At 42.0% G+C, this 17,799-nt stretch overlaps 1 protein-coding gene across 1 annotated transcript; it reads right to left on the bottom strand.

Moving 5' to 3' along the window:
* Positions 1-11,210: 11,210 nt before the first annotated feature.
* LOC116874087 (olfactory receptor 10H4-like) lies at positions 11,211-12,152 on the bottom strand. Its single transcript, XM_032868510.1, has one exon. The coding sequence runs from the start codon at positions 12,138-12,140 to the stop codon at positions 11,211-11,213; it is 930 nt and encodes a 309-aa protein (XP_032724401.1). The 5' UTR covers positions 12,141-12,152.
* Positions 12,153-17,799: the final 5,647 nt, after the last annotated feature.

Consider the following 17,799-nt stretch of genomic DNA (forward strand, 5'->3'; position numbering starts at 1 on the left):
GGCACAGGTGTGGGTGCTCATGAGCACGTTATACCACAGGGGGTGGCTGATGGCCACGTAACGGTCATAGCCCATGACTGTGAGCAGGAAGGAGTGGGTGAAGCCAAATGTAAAGGAGAAGAACATCTGGCTGGCACAGGCCACAAAGGCGATGGTGTGATGGGTGGAGAGCATGTCAACCAGCATGCGAGGGGTGAGGGTAACAGTTAACAGAATCTCAGAGGTAGACAAGGCGCACAAGAAAAGGTACATGGGTGTGTGCAGGCTGTGCTCATTCCAGACAGTGGCCATGATGATCAGGTTCCCCATCAGGGTGAACAGGTACATCAGCAGGTACAGCAGGAAGAAGGCAGGCAGGAGATGTGGTGGGAAGGTGGAGAAGCCTAGGAGGATGAATTCAGAAACCATGCTATAGTTCTGACCCGCCTCAGATGCTGCATCTGCTGAGAGCAGAAAGGATATGAAGGCTCATGGTTTATCCTATGAAGGACGAGCATGGTTCAGCATCAGAAAACCTATCATGTGGCTGTTCACATGAATAAACTAAAAAAAAAAAATCATAATTATTTCAATCTAGGCAGCAATCCTGGACTACTAAAGTTCAATTCCTATTTGTGACTTTAAAAATTGATTTTTAATTTTTTTTTATTTTTTCCGTGTTCCAAGATTCATTGTTTATGCACCATACCCAGTAGTCCATGCAACACGTACCCTCCTTATTACCCACCACCAGGCTCACCCATCTCCTCCTTCCCTCCCCTCCAAAACCCTCAGTTTGTTTCTCAGAATCCCATAGTCTCTCATGCTTCTTCTCCCCTTCTTATATACCCCGATTCACTTTTCCTTTCCTTCTCCTAATGTCCTCCATGTTATTCCTTATGCTCCACAAGTAAGTGAAACCATATGATAATTGACTTTCTCTGCTTGACTTATTTAACTCAGCATAATCTCCTCCAGTCCCACCCATGCTGATGCAAAAGTTGGGTAATCATCCTTTCTGATGGTTGCGTGATATTCTATTGTATATATAGATCATATCTTCTTTATCCACTCGTCTGTTGAAGGGCATCTTGGCTCTTTCCACATTTTGGCTATTGTGGACATTGCTGCTATGAACATTGGGGTACATATGGCCCTTCTTCTTACTGGGTATTTACCCCAAAGATACAGATGTAATTTTAGCTATTCTGACTGATGTATGGCGGTATCTCATGGTGGTTTTGATTTGTATTTCCTTGATGGTAAGAGATGTAGAACATTTTTGTCATGTGTCTGTTGGCCATTTGGAAGTCTTCTTTGGAGAATTATCTGTTCATGTCTTCTGCCCATTTCTTGACTGGATTATTTGTTTTCTGAGTGTTGAGTATGAGAAGTTCCTTAAGAGATCTTGGATACAGCCTTTTATGTATACTGCCATTTGCAAATATCTTCTCCCATTCCATGGGTTGTTTCTTAGTTTTGTTGACTGTTTCTTTTGCTGTGCAGAAGTTTTGTATCTTGATGAAGTCCCAAAAGTTCATTTTTGCTTTTCTTTCTCTTGCCTTTAGAGACATGTCTTGAAAGAAGTCACAGTGACCAATGTTGAAGAGGTTACTGCCTATGTTCTCTTCTAGGATTTTGATGGATTCCTGTGTCCCATTTAGATCTTTCATGCATTTTGAGTTTATCTTGGGTATGGTATAATAGCAAGGTCCAGTTTCATCTTTCTGCATGTGACTGTCTAATTTTCCCAGCACCATTTATTGAAGAGAGTGCCTTTTTTCTATTGTATATTCTCTTTTTTCCATTTTCCTCCCATTGTATATTCTTGCCTGATTTGTCACAGATTAGTTGACCATAGAGTTGAAGGTCCATTTCTGGGTTATTTATTCTGTTCCATTATTCTATGTGTCTGTTTTTGTGCTAGTACTATGCTGTCTTGATGATCACAGCTTTGCAATATACCTTGAAGTCAGGCATTGTGGTGTCCTCAGCTTTGGTTTTCTTTTTCAACATTCCCCTGGTAACTCAGGGTCTTTTCTGTTTCCATACAAATTTTAGAATTATTTGTTCCAGCTCTGTGAAAAATGTTGATGGTATTTCCCCCAATTCACTTTTCCTTTCCTTCTCCTAATGTTCTTCATGCTATTCCTTATGTTCCACAGGTAAGTGAAACTGTACATCCGACAATAGCCAAACTGAGGGAAGAGCTGAGATGCCCTTAAACAGACGAATGGATAAAGATGTGGTCCTCAAACTCAACACACACAAAACAGATAATCATTTCAAAAAATGGGCAGAAGTCATGAACAGACACTTCTCCAATGAAGACATACAAATGGCTAAAAAAGACATGAAAAAATGTACATCATCACTAGCCATCAGGGAGATTCAAATCAAAACCACATTGAGATTCCACCTTACACCAGTTAGAATGCCCCAAATTAACAAGACAGTAAACAACAAGTGTTGGAAAGGATGTGAAGAAAGGGGAACCCTCTTATACTTTTGGTGGGGATGCAAGCTGGTGCAGCCATTTTGGAAAACAGTGTGGAGATTCCTTAAGAAATTAAAAATAGAGATTCCCTATGACCCTGAAATTGCACTACTGGGTATTTACCCCAAAGATACAGAGGTAGTGAAAAGAAGGGCCATCTGTATCCCAATGTTCTTAGCAGCAATGGCCACAATCGTCAACTGTGGAAGGAACCAAGATGCCCTTTGACGGGTGAATGGATAAGGAAGATGTGGTCCATATATACTATGGAGTATTATGCCTCCATCAGAAAGGATGATACCCAACTTTTGTATCAACATGGACAAAACTGGAAAGGATTATGCTGAGTGAAACAAGTCAAGCAGAGAGTCAATTATCATATGGTTTTGCTTATTTGTGGAGCATATGGAATAACACAGAGGACATGGGGAGATGGAGAGGAGAAGGGAGTTGGGGGAAATTGGAGGGGGAGATGAACCATGAGAAACTGTGGACTCTGAAAAACAATCTGAGGTTTTTGGAGGGGTGGGGAGTTGGGAGGTTGGGTGAGCCTGGTGGTGGGTATTATGGAGGGCACGTATTGCATGGAGCCCTGGGTGTGGTGCATAAATAATGAATTCTGGAACACTGAAAAGAAATTAAAAAAATAAATAAAAATTTTAAAAAATAAACAAAAAGAAGATGTGGTCCATATATACAATGGAATATTTTTCAGTCATCAGAAAGGATGAATACCCAACTTTTGCATCAACGTGGATGGGACTGGAGGAGATTATGCTGAATGAAATAAGTCAAGCAGAAAGAGTCAATTATCATATGGTTTCACTTATTTGTGGAGCATAACAAATAGCATGGAGGACAAAGGGAGATGGAGAGGAGAAGGGAGTTGAGGGAAATTGGAAGGGGAGGTGAACCATGAGAGACTATGGACTCTGAAAAACAATCTGAGGGTTTTGAAGGGGCAGGGGGTGGGAGGTTGGGGGAACCAGGTGGTGGGTATTAGAGAGGGCACAGATTGCATGGAGCACTGGGTGTGGTGCAAAAACAATGAATACTGTTACGCTGAAAAGAAATTTAAAAAAAAGAAATAAGTTAAGCAGATATAAGCACACATCTCAAAGATTTTTTTCAACTCTCAAACATCTTAGCAATATTTATTGAATATTATTCTGTACTAGGCCATGAGGTACAAAGAGGAATTCAAAGGTGCTCCCACTGCAATGAATACAAATTAATAATAGTTAATAAAAATGTGATATGTGCCTTAATACCAACAGTAAGTATACAATGTACACATAGTAGGTAGAAAGAAGCAGCCCAGAAAAGTCAGGGAAACCTGGGACAAGTGGTCATTCTTAGATGAGGACCTAGGTGTATATCAGATAGAAAGTGATGGGAAGAAGAGGAGTGCAAGTAAGTGAGGACAATGCAGGCAGGGTACATGGGGGAAGCTAGGCAATGTGAAGTGATTGTATTCTGTGAATATTATGGTTAATATTAATAGTGCTCAGGCTAGGGAGTGGGATTACAAATCCTGGCTTTCCTACTGGTTTTCCCACTTACAGCTCCAAAGCTACAAATAAAATGTTTAGTTTCATTTTCTTTATCTGAAAAGGAAGGTTTTATGTACTTCGTGGGGTTGTTGGGAAGATCCAATGCGTTAAATCACATAAGGATTTTAATAGGTGCCTAACAAATTTTAAGTATTCACTAAGGGTTAAATATTACTATAAGGTGGTCATAGAGAGAGACAGTGAGAAGACCTTCTAAGAATCTTAAAGATTCTTAAAAAGCTTCTTCTCAACATGAAATCAACTAAGACTTTCTTAGTTAACTAAGAATATACACTGCAAAATTAACAAATAGTACATGAAGTGGGAAGCTAGGAGTGCCTTGTTTTAGGATCAGGAATAAGCCAAGTTACTCACTGTCTCTGCTGCTCATTAGCAGGGAAGAGAAAGCCAGGAGAGGTGCTTCAGGAAAGATATCAAAAGAAGGAATATCAGGATCAGAAGGGAAGAGATGTGATCATCTACCTAGAAATGTAAAAGAATGAAGGTGGAACATATTTCAGCAAAGACAGAAAGAACACAAGTTGCAGAAGACTAGATCAACTTCCCAAACTCACAGTATTCCCCATAGAATTACACTTGTAATAGTCAACGTTTAAGATAGAATTTAAGGGAAACATAAAATAACATTGCCGATAGTGAGACAGACTGCAATGAGAGAGTGCTCATACATTTTGGTCTCGTGATTTCTTTACACTAGAAACCTACTGAGTCCCCTAAAGGGCTTTTGTTCAAGGGAGTTATAACTCTCCATTCATACCATATTAGTAATGAAAATTGAGATTCTTTGAGAATATTAAATGAATAAATAATGAATTCTGGAACACTGAAAAGAAATTTAAAAAATAAATAAAAATTAAAAAAAATAAAAAAAAGAAGATGTGGTCCATATATACAATAGAATGCTATTCAGTCATCAGAAAGAATGAATACCCAACTTTTGCATCAACATGGATGGGACTGATGGAGATTATGCTGAGTGAGATAAGTCAAGCAGATATAAGCACACATTATTAACACATTAAAAAGAACAATAATCAACCATTGATTCAACCTAAAGGAACAATCAACTCATGCTAATATAAGAAACACTTTAGGAAAGTAGCTGGATTTTTAAAAACTCGTTTAGTGAGAAGTGTGGCTTTGTTCTGCATTTTAGCAAATTTGTCCAATGCTGGCTGGAGGGAAGACAAGATGATGCTCATATCTGTTTCTGCACTCAGCCTGTGGCGCTATGTGTTTTTAATTGAAACATATGACAAAAATACATCCTCTCCTTTATTGGAAAATTGAGGACCTGATGACCTCCCAAAAGGGTCTCCAGGGCCCCAGGGATCCTCATATCACACTTTGAAAACCTTTGATGTAAAATATCTAGGAATTAACCAAGCATATGCAATATCTCCAAGGACAGAATTTTTAAAAAATTTATTTTATTTTTCCAATGTTCCAAGATTCATTGTTTAAGCACCACACCCAGTGCTCCATGCAATACATGCCCTTCTTAATACCCACCACCAGGCTCACCCAACTCCCCACGCCTCTCCCCTCCAAAACCCTCAGTTTGTTTCTCAGAGTTCACAGACTGTCATGGCTCATCTCCCCCTCCAATTTCCCCCAACTCACTTCTCCTCTCCTTCCAATGTCCTCTGTGTTATTCCTTATGCTCCACAAGTGAAACCATATGATAATTGACTCTCTCTGCTTGACTTGTTTCACTCGCATAGTGTCCTCCAGTCCCGTCCATGTTGATACAAAAGTTGGGTGTTCATCCTTTCTGATGGAGGAGCAATACTCCATTGTATATACAGACCACATCATCTTTATCCATTTGTCTGTTGAAGGGCATCTTGGCTCTTTTCACGGTTTGGCGATTGTGGCCATTACTGCTATGAACATTGGGATACAGATGGCCCTTCTCTTCACTACCTCTGTATCTTTGGAGTAAATACCCAATAGTGCAATTGCAGGGTCATAGGGAATCTCTATTTTTAATTTCTTAAGGAATCTCCACATTGTTTTCCAAAGTGGCTGCACCAACTTGCATTCCCACCAACAATGTAATAGGGCTCCCCTTTCTCCACATCCTCTCCAACACACGTTGTTTACTGTCTTGTTAATTTTGGGCATTCTAACTGGTGTAAGGTTTCTCAATGTGGTTTTGATTTGAATCTCCCTGATGGCTAGTGATGATGAACATTTTTTCATGTGCTTATTAGCCATTTGTATATCTTCTTTGGAGAAGTGAAGGACAGAAATTTTAATCACAGATAGATATGTAGAAGATAGTATGGATACATGGAAAATATGGAAACCACTGTGCTCTCTTGAATGGGGTAAGCTAATATAGCAATTACATCAGTTCTTCCTCAAATTATATTCAGTGCAACTGCATTTATAGTGGGTATTAAGGAGGGCACATAATGCATGGAGCAATGGATGTGGTACATAAACAATAAATCTTGGAACACTGAAAAAATAAAGTAAAATTTAAAAAAATAATAAAAGCAGTACATGCTGTAACACATAAAAAAGGAGTTACATTTAAGAACTATCTTAAACTTCTTTCTGAAAGATAGTAAGTGAAAAGGCATACTGGTCTTCTAAAAAGGGAGTACACAAGAGAGAGAGAGATATCCCTCCCCACATTGAGACTCACTATAGACTAGGAATCATTTTTAAAAATGTGACAATGGAACAGACGTGTATGATCATGCTGGTTGGATATCTCAGAAAATATCCCTGCTTGATTCTAAACACAATATGTGATAAAGGTGGGAGCACAATTCAAATGGAAAAAATGGATTGTTGACTGGTTTGTCTTGGAAAACTCGTGGGTTTATGAAGTGGTGCGAATCTGGATTCCTGCCCAAGACAACAACCAAAATAGATGGATTTTATGCATCAAGTGAAATATAAATTTAATAGGAAAGAGTGTAGGAGAATAAACTTGCGATTTCAGAGTGAAGAAGGACTTCTTAACCAAAACTCAAAACCACAAATATTAAGGTGATATGGAGAAAGGAGAACACTTTTACACTGTTGATGGGAATGCAAACTGGTACAGTCACTCTAGAAAACAGCATGGAGATTCCTCAAAAAGTTAAAAATAGAACTACCCTGTATCCAGCAATTGCACTACTACATATTTACCAAAAGAACAAAAAAAATACAAATTCAAAGGTATACATGCACCCTGATGTTTATAGCAGCATTATCTGCAATAGCTAAATTATGGGAACAGCTCAAGTGTTGGATAAAGAAGATGTGGTTTCTATATACGATAGAATATTACTCAGCCATCAAAAGAATGAAATCTTGCTGTTTGCAACAGCATGGATGGAACTAGAGAGTATTATGCTAAATGAAATAAGCCAGTTAGGGAAAGACAAATAGCATATGATTTCACTCATATGTGGAATTTAAGAAACAGACAAAGGAGCAAAGGGGAAAAAAAGGGTGAGAGTGACTCTTAACTATAGAGAAAAAAGACTCTTAACTATAGAGAAAAAACTCTTGGTTACCAGAGGGGAGAGAGTAGGGGATGGGAGAAATAGGTGATGGGGACTGAGGTGTACACTTGTTGTGATGAACACGGGGTATTGTATGGAAGTGTTGAATTAGTATATTGAACACCTGAAACTAGTATTACACCATATGTTAACTAGGGAGATTGAAATAACAACTTAAAAAATACACAAAATGTGTATATGCGTGTTTTATGTATAAAGGAGCATTTGAATTTCATAAGCGTATCTTCGGTAGGTGCTGATGCCATTCTCTGGAGAAAAATGCTAATTGCTCAGGAAAGGAAACAGAAAAGTTCCTCAAGGATTTTGTTCAACAACAACAACAACAACAACAAAAGGACATCAAGAATCCATGAATAGGCAGGTGGAATTTGGGGAAAGAAGCTGCATTGCTGAAAATTGACCAGGAAGTACTATCTAGAATAAGTAAGACACATTCAGAAGGAGAAACCTCAATGCAGAAATGAGCCAAGGATATGAGCAAAGAACTCACAGATGGGGTTTCACAGACACAGGAAAGGGTGGTTTTAGACAAGGAAAGCACAGAGTAAAACCACCGTGCACTTTCACTGTACACCTATTCATTTCCCCAGACTAGAAAGTGCCTGGTGTTAATTGAAATATGGAGAGAAAACAATACTGATGGCCTCCTGACGAGAACCAAGAATGCAGAAGAACGGATTTCACCTGCTCTGTGCAACAGCACATGATCTCCTGAGCATCTATCTTGATTGTTCACACCTGTCTGAAGGGAGAATGTCAGAAGATGTTTCAGTAGCATTGCCTGAAGTGGGAAAATGGACAAGCCTGCTTGGGAACTGTAATTGGGAAGACGGCAGTTCACATGGGCTGGATGCAACTGTTGGGGCCCAGGCAGGAGTTTGATGCACACACAGTGGGTAAAGGAACCTGTAAAATGATCTTAAGTAAATGAAGCAAAAGCAGATAAACACTCTAGCATAATTCCATTGGGCCCATGAAAAACAGAGCACCTGAAATTACTTTGGATGATGTTGTAATGGGGTATACATGTTTCTATACATTTCTCAAAACCCGAGGATGGGTAACACAGTCAACCCTAATATAATATAATATAATATAATATAATATAATATAACATAATATAAGTTAAGTTAAGTTAAGTTAATAATTATGTAGCTATCCATATTGGATCACCAACTGGAACAAATGCACCACAAGAATACCATATTGTATAGCCTTCAGCAATGTTGGCCTCAACTCACCAGATGCCAGTAGCATCCCCTCCCTCCCATGAGCTCTGATAACCAGGAGGTCCTCCAGGCAAGTACAAATATTTTTCACTGGATGTGCAGAATCAGCCCCAAACAAGAATGCAGACTTAGAAGGTGCAAAGGGCACAAGGCTGTGTGAGAACCCAGGACCCAGAGTGGGCAACCTGAGAATAACCCCAGCAGTTCCCCAAGGCTAAAAGCCTATCTTATGACCCTTCTCCTAGACTCTGTCCCCATCCCAGGTTTTGGTCTTGCTCCCCACAACTGTACAAATATCACCACCTACCCTGTCCTTCCTGGTCCTCCTCAGCCTGGGCTATCTCTTCCAGGAAGCAGCCAGCAGGGGAGGGCAGAAGAAGCTCCCCTGCCTGAGGCTGTCAGTGGCACATAGCAGCAGGTGTGGGGCCAGACCTTGAGGCTCCTGGATGCTCTGTGCTTTACCCCTGCTGCCGGTTCCCAATAGGCTGCTCTCCAGGGCCTCCCCAGGACACCAACCTGCAAGGTCTGCCCTCAGAGTCTGGAGAGGCCAGGAATATCATCAGAGGGCCTCTGGGGACCTGCAGCCTCTATTCCTTCCTCCAGTACCCCAACACAACCAAGGCTCCCTATTGTTCTCTCTGCCCTGAGCGCCCCAGCCCCTGCTGAGGCCTAGGAACTCCCAGTCTTGGGAGAGACAGGACTGGATTAGATCCCCTCAGCCAGTTGGGGTCAGAGCAGGGTCAGAGGGAAGAAAGGAGTTGGAGTGGCCCAGAGTAGGAATTCAGGGCTCTGCCCTGGGGTCAAGGCAGCAGGAAGGCTTCCCAGAACAAAAGTAATTTAGAGCTGGGTCTTGGAGAATCTCTTCTCATGGTCAGTGGAAGTGTTCAGTGTCTTCTGGCCGAAGTGAAAAGCCCCACTTCTCTTGGTGGATTTATCTTGTGTTGTCATGGTGATCCAGCCAGAGAATTCACATTAGTATGTGCATCCTTGGGATGTAATAACACATTTGGTCTTTGTCGAGGTCCTAAGACACAGCCCCTAAGCCCTGTCTCAGGAGTGATAATAGTAGCTTCTGTATGCTAATAAGATGAATGGTGGCTGGAGGCCCCATCTCTCCTTGTGGTCAAGTTCTTCCCTATCCCTGTTTTCCTGGTAGTCCAGGCCAAAGAATCTACATTAACATCTGCCTCTCTGTGATATAGTCAAACTAATATTTTGTTTCTTGTGTGTCTTTGTTTACTGACCATCTGATGAGAGTCTTTGTATGCCCATGAGATGACTGGAGGCTGTGGGTTTAACATTACAAAGTATCTGCTGCCTCCAGCTCTAATACCTGGCCTCATCTTTGAGTAATAGTTTTCCAGGAAGATCCAGGAAGATCCAGGAAGTTCTCCTTCCCAAATGCTCAGACATATGCTTTACCAAACCCCCAGCATGGGGATCAGACAGGCCTAATATTCCATGTGACCCCCTTCATTTATGTGTTGTGTGACCTCCACCAGCATTTCTCCTCTGCATAATAATAGTACCCATACCATTGACCTCTTTTCTGTCATTTGAGATAGCACTGTGCTCTCCAGCAAATCCTCTAGATAGATTCAAGTGAAACAGGAATGAGAACTTGATGTTTTACTGAAGGTAATGTGGGGAAAAGGGAAAGGGATTTCCATAAGATGTCAATTAGCAACACAGTTTTAATATTCTGCATGTTCTTATCCAAACACTGAACATCTCCTCCCTTAGCTCTTTCCCTCTCACTCCCTTCCTCTTTCTCTTTACTTCACATTCAGACATCCTTCAGTCAACTAAGATCAACATAGAAACTTATTTAGGGTCAATCCCCTCCAAAGACAGTGAGAACTATAAAGAGTCAGCCATCTTCTTGGAGACAAATAGTTTATTTTCTCTTGTGCATATGTTATAATTAAAAGATAATACCTATACAACACTGGACACAGTGCCTAATAAGAAAAGCCCCAATGCTGGTGGCATTTATCATTTTGCTTACTCTTGTTGTCCTTATGGTGGAGGAGGGGAAGTTCTGCCCTACTTGTCCATGCAAGAAGAACCATTGCCATCAGTGGCCTGACACATCATTGTGATGCCCCCCACTGGCCCATAGTTAAATAACACATTCTTAGACATAGGTACTGGGACGGACTTCATCACATGGTGTCAAGAACGAGAGATGGTGATCACTAGAGGCTATGCAAGAGGGCACAAATTGAAAACAAATTGAAGGGGAAAAATAAGAACGCCTACCACGCATCCAACACCTATGGATGCATCCCACGATACCTATTTAGTATTCTCATATACTAAATCTCTATGACAATCCTATGGAGATAGTCATTACTATTCCCAGCTCTGCTATCATATTTCCTCGTGACCAAACTGGCCATCAGGAACTTAGGGGACTGAATTTTCTCTGGAAACTTTTCTTTATGGCATTCTTGAGCTCCTTATTCCTGAGGCTGAAAATGATTGGGCTGAGAAAGGGGGTGAAGACTGTATAGGTGGTGGCCATCAGAGTATTACTGTCCATAGAATGGGGGCCCTTGGGCTTGAGGTAGATAATGGAGGCAAAACCATAGTGCACAATGACCACAGTGAGGTGGGACACACATGTGGAGAAGGTCTTGTGCCTGCCTTCAGCTGAGGGGATCCTCAATATGGCAGCCACAATGAAGACATAGGAGAGGATGATGAGGAATAAACATCCCATCAGAGCTGTGACACACACCAGGATCACACCCAGGGTGACAGAAGATGTCTCCTTCCCACAGGCCAACTTTAGGAGGGAAAACACATGGCAACCAAAGTGTTGGATCACATTAGACCCACAGAAGGTGAGACGAAAAACTATCAGGGTCACCATCATCCCCATGACTGAGCCACCAGCCCAGGTCCAGGACACCAGACGGGCACAGGTGTGGATGCTCATGAGCACATTGTAGCGCAGGGGGTGGCAGATGGCCACGTAGCGGTCATAGCCCATGATCATGAGCAGGAAGGAGTGGGTGAAGCCAAATGTGAAAGAGAAGAACATCTGACTGGCACAGGCCACAAAGCTGATGGAATGGTGGCTGGAGAGCATGTCAACCAGCATGCGAGGTGTGACAGCAACAGTGAACAGAATCTCGGAGGTAGACAGGGCACATAAGAAGAGGTACATGGGTGTGTGCAGGCTGTGCTCATTCCAGACAGTGACCATGATGAGCAGGTTCCCCAACAGGGTGAACTGGTACATCAGCAGGTACAGCAAGAAGAGGATGGGCAGGAGATGCTGTGGGAAGGTGGAAAAGCCCACGAGGATGAATTCAGACACCATGCTATAGTTCTGACCAGGCTCGGATGCTGCATCTGCTCAGATCATGGAGGAAATGAAGGCGACCAGAATAAAAATCATAAAGATAATGAATCTGGATAACAATAACCTTAAAAAATCTATAAAATGGAGGAACTTTAAATACAGTGTGTTAGGATTGGGAAAATGACGAAGATACTCACTGTTTCTGCTGTTCTTTAGCATGGAACTGAAAGCCGTGAGTGGTGCTCTAAGGAAAGAAAAGAAAGAAGATATGTAAGAATTGGAAAGGAAGAGACCTGCTCATCTGACAGAAAAAGCAAAAGAATGAAATCAGAACATACCCAGTGTGAGAGAGCACTGAGCTATAGAAGACAAGATTTGCTTCTAAAAACCAGTATTTCTCATAGAATTACACCAGTAGTCATCATTCAAAGTATGAATTTGAAGTGAAAAGTAAGATACCATTCCCACAAGTGACACAAAGTATAAAGAAACAGCTCTCTAGCATTTTGGTCTGGCGATTTCTTTACATTCAAGAAAAGTTGAGCCTCTAATGGGCTTTTGTTTGGGGGTATTATCACTCCCCATGTTCACCAGATTAGAAAGAAACACAGATTTTCTGACAATATTCAATTATGGATACATTATAAAGAAGAATCGACCTGTTCAATGTCAATGTAAGTAACAATTATTTAGGAAAGTAGCTACTTGCATTCCCACCAACCGTGTAAGAGGGTTCCCCTTTCTCTACATCCTCTCCAACACATGTGCAGCCACTTTGGAAAACAGTGTGGAGATTCCTCAAGAAATTAAAAATAGAGCTTCCCTATGACCCTGCCATTGCACTACTGGGTGTTTACCCCAAAGATACAGATGTAGTGAAAAGAAAGGCCATCTGTACCCCAATGTTTATAGCAGCAATGGCCACGGTCGCCAAACTGTGGAAAGAACCAAGATGCCTTTCAACGGACGAATGGATAGGGAAGATGTGGTCCATATACACTATGGAGTATTATGCCTCCAACAGAAAGGATGAATACCCAACTTTTGTAGCAACATGGATGGGACTAGAAGAGATTATGCTGAGTGAAATAAGTCAAGCAGAGAGAGTCAATTATCATACGGTTTCACTTATTTGTGGAGCATAACAAAGAGCATGGAGGAGAAGGGGAGATGGAGAGGAGAAGGGAGTTGAGGGAAATTGGAAGGGGAGGTGAACCATGAGAGACTATGGACTCTGAAAAACAATCTGAGGGTTTTGAAGGGGGAGGGGGTGGGAAGTTGGGTGAGCCTGGTGGTGGGTATTGGAGAGGGCACGGATTGCATGGAGCACTGGGTGTGGTGCAAAAACAAGGAATACTGTTATGCTGAAAAAAAAATAAAAAATAAAAGCAAAAAAAAAAAAAACCCACAATGAATACTGTTATGCTGAAAAGAAATTAAAAAAAAAAAAGTTAAGTGAAGGGAAAAGGTAAAAAAAAAATGACAAATAAATTGTAACCTAAAATAATTACAAAATTAGTAAATAAATGTTTGTATAAAAAAAAGAAAGGAAAGTAGCTACTTTTATGAAATTAACATTTAGTGGCAAGAGGGATTTCTCCTCCTCCTCCTCCTCCTTCTTCTCCTTTTCCTCCTCCTCCTCCTCCCCCTCCTCCTCCTTCTTCTGCTCCTTCTCCACCTCCTCCTCCTCCTCCTTATTCTTCTTTTTACATTTTAGCAAATTTGTCTCATGCTGGCTCGGTGGGAGACAAGATGATGCTTGTATCTACTTCTTCATTCAGGCTGTGGCAATATGTGGCTGTAGTTGAAGCATATGATGAAAATACATCCTCACCTTCACTGGAAAACTGAGAACCTGATGGTCCCCCCAAAATGGTCTCTGGGACCCCAGGGTCCTCATATCACACTTTGGAAGCCTCTGTTGTAAAATATCTAGGAATCAATCAAGCACATGAATGCCTCCAAATTCAGAAATTTTTACCATTAATAAAATGCAGGTGATTTGAATACATAGAGAAAGATCTACACTCTCAGATGAGGTCAGCGAGTATGGAAATGATAACACTTCTTCCTCAAATCACAGCACCAGAGCAACTACACTTTCAGTGAATCAGCTGTACATCGCGTAGCAGTTTCATCAAATCCCTTCTGAAAACTAAGGTCAGTGCAAAACCATACTAATCTTCTAAAAGTGGAGTCAATAGGAAAGAAATGCTCTGGCGGGTGTGAAGATTCATCATAGACATTATACGCATCATAGTCATTTTTAAGTGTGAACCTGGAACGGACACAGACACTGATCAAATTGATCAGATACCTCAGAAAATAGCCCCACATGAGTCACAGCTTAACATGTGCTAAAGGTGGGAGCACAAATCAGAGGGAAAAGCTGGATTGTTTAGGAGTTTGTGGTGGGAAAACTGGTCCTTTTATGAAGCAAACTCAGTCTGAATTTCTGCCCAAGACCATATGCAAAGGTGGATTCCAGGATTCAAGACATGAATACGAAATATGACCGTGGGAAGTTAATAGGAGAAGGTATAGGAGAAGAATTTTGTTGATCTAGGGTTGGAGAAGGACTTCTTAAACAAACTTCAGAAACACCAACGTTAGGTGTTTTTGAAAGAATGAAAACATCAACAGGAAGAGTATTTGTTCAACAAATGATGTTCTGGATCCAGTTAAGAGTAGGTGGAAAGGTGAGGAAAGATCACTGTCATTGTCCACAGCTGACCAGGGAACATGATGTAGAATAAACAAAAAACCAGTTCCTTCTACGAGAAGTAGAAATCTCAATGCAGAAATGAGCAAAGGTGTGAGCAGAGAGCAGACATTGGGTATAGCACAAGCAAATGAAAACATACTAAAAAGAAAGAGAGAGAGAGAGAGAGAAGGGAGAGAAAGGAAGAGAAATGCAGTGGAAATTCAGTGTCTACGTATTTAAGGTCCCAAATTAGAAAGTGCCCAGTGCTGATCAGGTATGGGGAGAAAGCAATATTAGTGCACTGCCTGTGAGAACTAGAGGGTTAAAATTAAGAGTTCCTGTGCTCTATGCACTAGCACATGTGCTCCTGAGTATCTATCTCCATTGCTGACAGGTATTTATAAGGGAACATGTCAGGGAATGTTTTGTAACATTGCTTGTAGTGGGGAATGTGGAAAGTGCTTGTCCATAAGTGGAAAGAGGGCAGGTCACATGGGCTGGATGCAACTACTAGAGCTCCAGACAGAGTTTGATGCACACACAGCAGCATAAATGAACCTGTAAAATGATCTTGAGTGAATGAAGCATAAGCACATGAACACTCTAGCATAATTCCATTTGGGTACATGAAAATTAAAGCTCCTGAAATATTCTGGATGATGCCATAATGGTGTGTACAAGTCACTGTACATTTGCCCAAACCCAAGAATGTGAAATGTAGACTGTGAACGCTAATGTAACCTGTGGGTTGAGTTAATAATAATTTATCCATATTGGTTCACCAACTGGAACAATTGCACCATAAGAATACCAGATTGTGCAGTCTTTATCAGCAAACCTGGCCTCCACTCACCAGATGCCAGTAGCATCCCTCACCTCCTCAGGAGCAGGGACAACCAAAAGGTCCTCCATGCATGCACAAACATTTGAGGATGGGGAGTAGGAGCCCCAAACAAGAATGCAGACTTATAAGCTGCAATGGGCACTAGGCTGAGAAAGAACTTAAGACCCAGAATGGGCAACCTAAGAAGACCCCCAGCAGTTGCCCAAGGCTAAGAGCCTGTCTTATGACCCTTCTCCCAGACCCTGTTCCCATCACCAGTCTGGGCCTTGCTTCCCACAACTGTATGAGTATTGCCACCTACCTATCCCTCCTGGTCTTTCTCAGCCTGGGCTGCCTCTTCCAGAAAGTAGGCAGCAAGGGAGGGCAGAAGAAACTCTTCTGCCTGAGGCTATCAGCAGCACACAGGGGCAGGTGTGGGGCCAGACCTCAGGGCTCTTGGAACTGATGCTGTGTGCTTTACCCCTACTGTAACTTCCCAGCTGGCTGCTCCCCAGGACTTCCCTAGGATACCAACCTGCAAGGTCTGCTCTCAGGTTCTTGAGAGGCTAGGAGGATCATCAGGGGACCTCCAGGGACTAGCAGCTACTATTCCTTCCTCCAACACTCCAAGACAATCAAGGCTCCCTTCTGTCTCTCTCTGCCCAGAGAGACCCAGTCCCTGCTGAGGACTAGGAGCTCCCATTGTTGAGGGAGACGGGGCAAGATCAGATGCCTTCAACCACTTGGGGTCGGGACAGGGACAGAGGGAAGGCAGGAGCTGGAGCAGCCCAGAGTGGGAATCCAGGGCTCTGCCCCGGGGCCAAGGCTTTCCAGAATAAGGGTACTTTAGAGGTTGGTCTTGGAGACTGTTTTCCCTTGGTCTTTGGGAGTGTTCAGAGTCTTCTGACCAAACTGGATAGCTCCACTTCTTCCTTGGTTGACTTACCTTTTCTCTGTTGTCACGGTGATCCAAGCCAGTGAATCTATTTAGCATGTGCATTCTTGGGCTCTAATAATACATTTGCTTTTTGTCCATTTCCTGAGATAGACCCCCTATGCTCTTGTCTTAGGAGTGATATAGTGGCTTCTGTATGCTACTGAGATGAGTGGTGGCTAAGGGCACCTGGATAGTTTTAGGAAGGGGGCTGCTCACCAGAACAACCAAGGGATGATTAGTGAATTGGAACCTCCAGGGAGGGGAGGGGATACAGATTGATAGTCAATACTGATGATGAATGATTTAATCAATCATGTCTGTGTAATCAAACTCCCATAAAAACTCCCTAAAAATGGGATTCAGAAACCTTCCCAGCTCGTGAACACATAGCAGTGCTAGAGGATGGCGTGTGCAGAGAGGGCATGGGAGTTCCTCGCTCTTTCCTCCATACCTTGTAGCATACATCTCTTTTATTTTTCTGTTCTTGAGTTGTTTATTCATAATAAAGTGGGAAGAGTAAGTGTTGCATTTTCCTGATTTCTGAGAGCCATTCTAGCAAAGTATTCAAACTGAAGAGTGTAGAAACCCCCACCTTTGTAGCCACATCAGAAAGAAGTGCAGGTGCCCTGGGCAGTAAATATGTGTGACTGGCATCTCCAGGTTGTTAGTGTCAGAACTGAACACAATTATCAGACATCAAGGTGGTGTCTGGGTAGTTGGAGAATTGGTCATTGGTGTGGAAAGAATTTACACATTTGGTGTCTTGAGTATTAGAGGCAGAAATAGTTCACTTTCTCTCCCTTTGTCCTGTCAGAAACATTGTCCCTTCTACATCTGAAATCAACCTCAATTTGCCACCCCACCCCATCTAAGATGCCCTCATGCACCTCTCCTCATCTTTTCCTGCATCTGCTCACTCTGCCTGCCCTCAGCAGGCTGCTTCCCTCACACCAGCCAGAAGAGGTCTCTACAAACAGGAATCTGACCACTTTGGAAAACTGTTTTGCAGCATTTATTCAAGCTGAACATAAGTATTCCCTATGAGTCAGTATTTACACACCTAACTATAGGTGTGTAACATATAAGTATTAATACAACATATAAGTATAATCTGCCAAAGGACACGTACTAGATGTCATAAGGACACCCTCATAGGAAGCCCCAACTGGAAATATCCATGAGAATGTTCACATAATGGAATACAGCTCTTCCC

The sequence above is a fragment of the Lontra canadensis genome, unplaced genomic scaffold (assembly GCF_010015895.1).
Source record: "Lontra canadensis isolate GAN:19392208 unplaced genomic scaffold, GSC_riverotter_1.0 scaffold35, whole genome shotgun sequence".
Classification (NCBI taxonomy): domain Eukaryota; kingdom Metazoa; phylum Chordata; class Mammalia; order Carnivora; family Mustelidae; genus Lontra; species Lontra canadensis.

Bases quoted from the DNA above. Each gene is read 5' to 3' on its own strand.
- LOC116874087 (XM_032868510.1), bottom strand. From the start codon at position 12,140: ATGGTGTCTGAATTCATCCTCGTGGGCTTTTCCACCTTCCCACAGCAT.